The sequence below is a fragment of the Hippopotamus amphibius genome, chromosome 1 (assembly GCF_030028045.1).
Source record: "Hippopotamus amphibius kiboko isolate mHipAmp2 chromosome 1, mHipAmp2.hap2, whole genome shotgun sequence".
Classification (NCBI taxonomy): Eukaryota; Metazoa; Chordata; class Mammalia; order Artiodactyla; family Hippopotamidae; genus Hippopotamus; species Hippopotamus amphibius.
The window spans coordinates 18658636-18666601 of record NC_080186.1 but is presented as its reverse complement, the minus strand read 5'-3'; the positions used below and the strand labels follow the sequence as shown (position 1 = coordinate 18666601).

General features: G+C 56.2%; 1 protein-coding gene across 1 annotated transcript in view; it reads left to right on the top strand.

Moving 5' to 3' along the window:
• The first annotated feature begins 3683 nt into the window (after window positions 1-3683).
• Window positions 3684-7966, top strand: part of MYOM3 (myomesin 3) — a 48917-nt gene continuing 44634 nt past the window's right edge. The window contains exons 1-4 of the mRNA XM_057700037.1: window positions 3684-3765; window positions 6030-6208; window positions 6625-6705; window positions 7427-7586. Coding sequence (XP_057556020.1) covers window positions 6048-6208; window positions 6625-6705; window positions 7427-7586 — 402 coding nt within the window. The 5' untranslated portion in view covers window positions 3684-3765; window positions 6030-6047. The remainder of the gene's footprint in view (window positions 3766-6029; window positions 6209-6624; window positions 6706-7426; window positions 7587-7966) is intronic.

Sequence of the window (7966 nt, the reverse complement as noted above, 5' to 3'; positions counted from 1 at the left end):
TCCACCCAGAGAATAGGGCCATCAGGGATGAGGGCTCTTCCAGGGTCCCAGAGGGCAGGGCCGGATCCCTCTGTGTCCCTCCCCAGTCTGAGCGTCAGCCTGGACAGAGGGACACAGCTCTGAGACCCCAATCCACACCCCCCTCACCCCCCGACCTAAACCCCCCCACCCCCACCCCACCCCACCGCATCCCATCCCATCCCGCTCAGCCCCCCGGCTGCTTGAGCCAGTTTTCCCTTCCCACTCTAATGAGGCAGGGGCATAAGGAAGATTCTATTTGACCTGCTAGTATGAGAAGAACAGTGACTGGAATTAACTGAAGTATGAGAGCAACAGAGGGAGAGGAGGCAGACTAAAGCAGGGAGAAAGGAGAAAGTGGGAGAAAGCACTGGACCAGACAGTTCTCCGCTTGGCCACCAGGTGAAGCCATCAGCCAACGACAGTTCGGTTACTGTCAGAAAATGGTGTGGAGGTTCAGGGTGGTTGGCGGGTGAAATAGGGTTCAAATGACTGTCCTTAATATTCGTAAGCCCAGGGAGGGCAATGAAAGGGAAAAGGAGGAGAGAAAGAATGAAGTATGTAAGGAGTGCTAGCCATGAGTTAAGTACTATACTAGGCATTTCACACATTTGAACCTCATTTGAATCTCAAACATTCTGCAAGATAGGTATTCATTCATTCATTTTTGACAAGGATATGCGGGGAATTCCCTGGTGGTCCAGTGGTTAGGACTCCACACTTCCACTAGAGGGTGCACAAGTTCGATCCCTTGTCAGGGCACTAAGGTCCCTCATGACGTGGCAAAAAAAAAAAAAAAAAAGGCATATATGGAGGACCAGTTGTATGCCAGGCACTGTTCTTGGGGCCAGGGATACAGTGACCAAGACAGGCGGGCAAGTTCCCTGTCATCGTAGAGCTTGTATACAATTTGCAGGTAAAGAAACCGACCAGAAAGGAGGCTGAAATCCCCCCATTAGTGAGTACAGTTGCCAGAGGTTGGGATTTTTTTTACTATTTATTTATTTATTCATTTATTTATTTGGGTGCACCAGGTCTTAGTTGCGGCATGCAGGATCTTTTAGTTGCGGCATATGGGATCTAGTTTCCCAACCAGGGATCAAATCTGGGCCCCCTGCATTGGGAACATGGAGTCTTAACCACTGGACCACCAGGGAAGTCCCAAGGTTGGGCTTTAAACCAAGGTTCGTATAGCTCCAAGCCTGATTTCTGTTCAGCCTCATGGCCTGAGAGTTGGCTGTGCTCACTTGAAGGCACATCAGGAGGAGTGAGGGCATCACTAGGTTAGGGTACATGGAGTACATGGGAATCCCACACCCAGAAGGAGGGGGAGAGAAAGCTCTCAGCCTTCCTAGAGCCATGCAGTGATTGGTGGAGTCCTCATTTAGCAAATGTTATTGGGTGCCAGACATTGTGCCACAAGCTCCACATTTCCTAACTGAATCTTTTCAATCAGACTGCAAGGCAGGCATCATTGACCCCACTATACAGGTGATAAAACCAAAATGGCTAAGTGACTTGCCCAAGGTCATAGAGCTAGTAAACGGTGGCACCTCCATCAGGCTGCTTTTGGGAGGAATACATTATAGAACCAGTTTAAATGTCTGTCTCCTGCTGGACTGGAAGTCCACGCCTCTTGGCTGTAGCACAGATTCACACTCACTCCTCGCAGTGAATGCATAAATGTGGGTCTTGGAAATCCCTTCTTAGGTTGGGTCAGAATAAAATGGGAGACAGCCCTCAGCAGTTCTCCCCCCCAAAGATGCTCTTAATGCTGCAGCCGGGGAGGAAGGGAGATGCTTAGGAGGGGGTTTTCAAACAAGGCAGGAGACTGAGGTTTTTTTTTTAATTGTAATTTTTTTTATTGAGACATATTTGATGTACAATATTACATGTTTCAGGTGTACAACATAGTGATTCACAACTTTAATGGTTATATTCCATTTATAGTTATAAAATATTGTATGTTCCCTGTGTTATACAATATACCCTTGTAGCTTATTTATTTTATACACAGTAGTTTGTACCTCTTAATCCCCTACTATTATCTCCCCTGCCTTCCCTCTTCCTACTGGTAACCACTAGTTTGTTCTCTATATCTGTGAGTCTGCTTCTTCTTTGTTTTATTCACTAGTTTGTTTTATTTTTTAGATTCCACACATAAGTGATATCATACAGTATTTTTCTTTGTCTGTCTGACTTATTTCACTTCGCATAATACCCTCCAAGTCCACCCATGTTGTTGCAAATGGCAAAATTTCATTCTCTGTTATGGCTGAGGAATATTCCATTGTATATATACACCACATCTTTATCCAGTCATCTGCTGGTGACACTTAGGTTGCTCCCATAACTCGGCAATTGGAAATAATGCTGCTGGGAACACTGGGCTGCACATATCTTTTTGAACTAGTGTTTTCACTTCTAAAATATATTCCCAGGAGTGGAATTGCTGGATCATATGGTAGTTCTATTTAATTTTTCAAGAAACCTCCATACTGTTTTCCATGGTGGCTGCACCGATTTACATTTACAGCAGTGTGTGAGGGGCCCTTTCAGGAGACTGAGATATTGGCTGAGGAGCTCATTTGTGTATTCTCTCTCTCTCTCTCTCTCCGCCCCCCTCTCCTGAGGAGTCCCCAGGGCACTGGGAAGAATGACAGGCACAATACTGCTGGGTGTCCGGAGGAGGCCCGGAGGGAAGCTGTGTCTCTGGACTGGAGCTGGCACAGCCTCCCCAAACCTGTTCATCCCCTGGCACCTGGCTCAGGTGTACTTTCCTGATCATGTCCTGTTGTAACTGCCTGTCTCTCCATCTAGATTAGGCCTTAGTTCCTAATGTCAAGTGTCTTATCCTTTCCCTTTTGCATCCTCGGTGCCCACCAGGCCTAGGTATGAATGACTGTGAAGGGAAAGGATTCACACGGGAGGCAGGGAGCAAAGGTCGGGAAGAAAGTTCCCTCAGTGGCCATTCCGGAAGCCTGAGAACTTTGGACGGTGAAGAAGGAAATGGCTTCCTCTCCTCTCCTGTCTGTTTCATCCCACACATACCCTCGCACACACCCTACTGTGGCCAAGCAGGGCTGGTCAGTAGCTACTGGAGGGGGCTGTGTAGAGAGATGAGAAGAAACCCACTTCCATTTTTAGCCAGTGATAACTTAGGAGCACTAAAGCCTCATTGTTAGGTCACATCCCTTCCATGCCTTCATGACGTCTGGAGGCCCAGCCTCGCGTCTCCATTTTCAGAAGGGGAATCAGATCACAGAAGCTGAGTGTCTTCCCCAAAGCACCTGTCACTGGGGGAAGAATTCAGATCAGAGCTCCCAGCAGCTGAGAAAACCACCCTGATCTGTTTTCCATGCAAGCCGGCCTGAGCTATGAGCTTCTTTCCACTGCAGTGGGGGCTCGCGTTGGGCAGAAGGGATGGAGCCGGGGTGGGGGGGGGGGGGGGGGAGGAGCTCTCCGTGGGAGGGGGAGGGGGTGGGGGTGGGGACAGCTCCACCTGTTGCTGCCGCCTCAGCCGTGCTGGACCCAGGGAATGGCCCCTCCCTCCGTTCCCCCCCCCCCCATAGTTCTCATCCATTGTCATCACACTGTCTCAGCACTGCTATATTTAAGGCCCGTGCAGGCTCCAAGATCACATTCTTCTCCCGGTCCCTGCCGAGCCCAGGGCAAGAAGAAATCAAGAACCCTCTCATCCTCTGGAAACTTCTCCCCAGAGATACCTAAGTGGGCACGGCTGCTTCTGTGAGTCACCTCCAGGGATCAGGAGTGGGGAGGGAGACCTCCAGATAGTGAGACCCTCAGCTTTCCATTGGGATGTGGGGTGTGTGTGTGTGTGTGTGTGTGTGTGTGTGTGTTGGGAGAGGACCCTGGGAGATTTAGGAAGAAAAAGTAGACATGTGCTTAGGTATCACCCCAAGCGGAAATGAGGGGATTCTAGGAGAAAATCCCTGCTCCATCTCATTGTTCTGTGTGGCCCCGGATCGTCTGAGCTGAGCCTTCTGTGATGTGAAAGCTACAAGACACACACACACACACACACACACATATCATTTGGGGATGCCCTGGGAAGTGGAGGCTTTCCTGCAGGAATCAGGGATCAGCAGGGACCGGGGCGGGCTGGCAGGTCCAGCAAACCTAGAGCAGTCCTGGCGGAGCCCGGCTTGGCCGGCCCGGCAGGCAGGGGATGAGAGCAAGCCCACGGGGCCTGCATGGCAGGGCAGGGAGGGTGCTTAGCCAGCCTGGGCTCACTGGCACGGAACCGAGGCTGGCACTCCAGCCTCAGAAGCTTGTGGGGAGCACTAAGGGTACATCCCAGCCTGCCCAGACCCCCTGGCAAGGATGTCTCCGCTCCCGCCCACGGGACCCAGCTTTCTGCCGTCAGGGCTCAGAGTCAGTGTGTCTTGGTGTGCTTTTCTTACCCTCCTGAGGAATAGGAGAGGACTCCTTGCCCCTTCTCACTGGGAGATGCTGTCAGGGGGCCGGAGCAGAGGCAGGGCAGCGGGGAGGCGGTGGACAGATGGAGGCGTGGGAGGAAAGTGGAATGGGTGGGGAAGGCCACACGGCAGGACCCCTGGCCCGTGGCTTTGCACCCTCAGGGAAGGGCAAGGGCGGGAATTGCCTCTCCTGGCCCACCACACTCCGCTGACCCCTCCCCGCAGGCACACACAGCGCTCTGGACGGGGGACTGGGAAGCTGCAATCCCCTCGCTGCCTAATCCCAAGCCTCAGTCAGTGCTTTAAAAAGAACCGATGGCTCATCCTCTAAAGCCAGGGGTCTGGTTGCAGGCGGCCCAGGAGGTCAGGGAAAAGCGCCAGGCCCACCCCACTGTGCTAATCAGGAACAGAGCATCCGGGGAAGGACGCCAGCAGCTGATGCCAGGGAACGTTAACCCTCAGCTGCTGGGGCCGGGGCCACATGCCCCAGGAAAGCCAGGGGCCTCCCCCACCCAGGGTGGTACCCAGCGGCTCTCTTCTTGGGCTGTGAGGAGGAAGGAGCAGAAAGCAGGCCAGCCGTTCTCTGGGAGCAGGCAGACCTTCCTCGGGAGGAACCGGATGGGGAGCCCAAGGAGTGAGTGTCCCATTGTGTTCAGCCGAGGTCACTGCAGGAGGCCGAAGAAGCCTCACGGGCAGCCCTTGGCCCCGGCTAACACTTCAGTAACCCAGTCCCTCTTGGGTGTCCTTTGTGGATGCCCAAAGGGAGCAAACTTTTAGGAACCAAAAGGAGAAAATTCCCGCTAGGACTGACCCTTGGCAGCTTGAGCCCCTGACACTCCAAAACAGGCCCTTCCAGGCCAAGGATCTCTGATGAGGTCAGCGGGCCAACCTTCCACATCACGCACTTAGGCCCCGTGGGAGAAGCAGGGACAGGGCAGAGCCTGACCTCGTAGAAGCAGACAGGAGAGGGCTGAGCTGGTGGTCTCCTCTTCTGCTTCCTCCTTCATGCCCAGGGTCTACATCAGGACCCCCCAGGTCAGAGGCCTGCCCCCGAATTCCCACCTGGAGGAGGCATGGAAGCCATTCCAGGGGTTCCACCAGGCATCCTAGAGCTCCAGCATCAGAGGGGCCTCAGAGGCCTGGTGGTGACACTGCACCCCAGATCTGGGAAAGAACTTAGTGCAAGAACCCAGAGCCAGCTAGCTGGGGGCCCCCACTCTCCTGCCTGTTTCTCCATGTCCCGGACATCACAGCGCTCAATCCCTCACCATCTGGGAAGCTGAGGCCCGAAAAAGGGAAGGCCTTGCCCAGGTCACGTAGAGGGGCAAGGGCGGGGTACAGCTGGAAGCTGGGGGCCGCTCCCCAGTGTGGGCAGTTCAGGGGGTGGTGGACAAGCCAGGCTGAGAGCGCGAAGCCTGCCTCTGCCACCTGGGGCAGGTCCCTCCCGCCGTCAGGCCTGATCTCCCCTGTTCACCCACGGGAGAGAGAAGCCCCACCGGCAAACCTCCCAGAGATGCTGGCGGGCCCCCACGGGGAAGCCGTGTGGAGCGACCGTGCATCATGTCTTGGCAGGTTGTCGTTTTCGCAGCCATGACTCTGCCTCACAGCCCAGGAGGTGTGGGGGAGCCCCGGCCCCCCCAGTCCGTGCAGGTGCACAGGCTGGAACACCGCCGGGAGGAAGAGCACAGGGAGGAGCGGCAGCACAGCCTGCAGATGGGCTCCTCCACGCGGAAACACGCCTTCCACAGCAGGTGGGAGCATCGGGGACCCACCCCAGCCACTGCCCTTCCCCCAGGGACCCCAGTCCGAGGGGGGAGGCACAGCCCTGCTCTCTGAAGGCCCCAGTCCGAGGAGGGAGGCACAGACCTGCTCTCCAGAGGCCCCAGTCTGAGGGGGGAGGGACAGACCTGCTCTCCGGAGGCCCCAGTCCGAGGGGGGAGGCACGGCCCTGCTCTCCGGAGGCCCCAGTCCGAGGGGGGAGGCACAGCCCTGCTCTCTGGAGGCCCCAGTCCGAGGAGGGAGGCACAGACCTGCTCTCCAGAGGCCCCAGTCTGAGGGGGGAGGCACAGTTGTGCCTGCTAGTACCCTGAGGTAGGAAGATGGACCCCCCCAGCCAGATCCCCAGCCAAACCCTCAGGAGCCGTGAACTCTCTTTTCCCGGGCGCAGCGAGGAAGAGTATCAGTTCAGCGCCGCAGACTACGCCCTCGCAGCAGCCCTGGCTCTGACGGCCTCCTCAGAGACATCGTGGTAAGTCAGGCGACCTTTCCAGAGAGCCCCGGGCTGGGAAGTGGTCACCCTGTCCAGTCCCCTGCCTCCCTCCTGGGCTCCCGCACTCACCTTCAAGAACCTGCCCGAAGCTCCACATCTAGAGGAAGCGGCTCGTCAGAGGTCTAAGCCCAGGGCTCACTGACCACAAAGCCCACTGCGCCACACTCTGCGTGCGTCCCCAGGCAGCAGTGAGGGACCACCCCCAAGGGAGAGGCGGGAGGGTCCGCACTTCACCCCCCGGCTTCCACGGCGGGGACTGAGGCTGGGGACGGGGAGAGGGGGAGAAGGAAACCCGCCCAAATTGTGGACACGAGTCCCGGGATGGGAAGGCCTCCGAGCTGGAGAGCGTCAGGAGGCCTGGGTCCTGGTCCTGGCTGGTCTGGAGCAGGTCACCTAGCCTCAGGTCCCCACCCTGTTAACCAGGGAGACGAAGGCCTGTCCTCCTGGTTGCCGTGAAACAAGAGGCACAATGGTTTGTGAAAGAGCCCCACGAACTGTATCAATAATATTCATTACACACACCTTCTAAAAGCCGGACCCACTCAGGGTGTTTTGGAGGCAAGAGAGGATGAAAGTTGCCCTTGTCCTCAAGAAGCTTCGAGTACAGCTGGCAACGCTGGGCGTGGGGAAGGCAGGGCCGGGACGCCCCCCACAGCACCACCCCCAGGCTCTCCACCCCTGATGGCCTCCATCACCGCAGGGAGGCCCAGCTGAGGCGCCAGACCAGCACCGTGGAGCTGGAGGAGCGAGGGCAGAAGCGGGTGGGCTTCGGCAACGAGTGGGAGAGGACGGAGGTCGCCTTCCTACGCACCCAGTGGCTACTGCGCCAGAGGCGAGACCGGAAGGCGCTGAGGCGGCGGGTGAGGGGGCCCCGGGGGCCTGGGACCTGCGGCCCTTCACGGCCACCCCCCTCAGCCTGCCCCCTTCTCAAGAAGAGCTGGACATCCCAATGCCCCCACCTTCTAGCTGCGTGACCCCGGGGAAGCAGTGAGTCTCACTGAGCCTCGGTTTTCTCATCTGTAAAATGGGTGTATGTGATACCAATGCTCAGTGTCGAGGTGGGAAGTAAATGAGGTTGGGCTGGTAAAATCACTTTCCCAGTGCCTAGAACACAGAACACTCACAGGGAATGCTACTCCTGACCAATGTCAGGGATCTGAAGCCACCTCTGTAATCCCCTCCCTGGGCAGGACAGCAATAGCTGTAATGCTTACATGGACGTTACCAGTGCCTGTGTTTT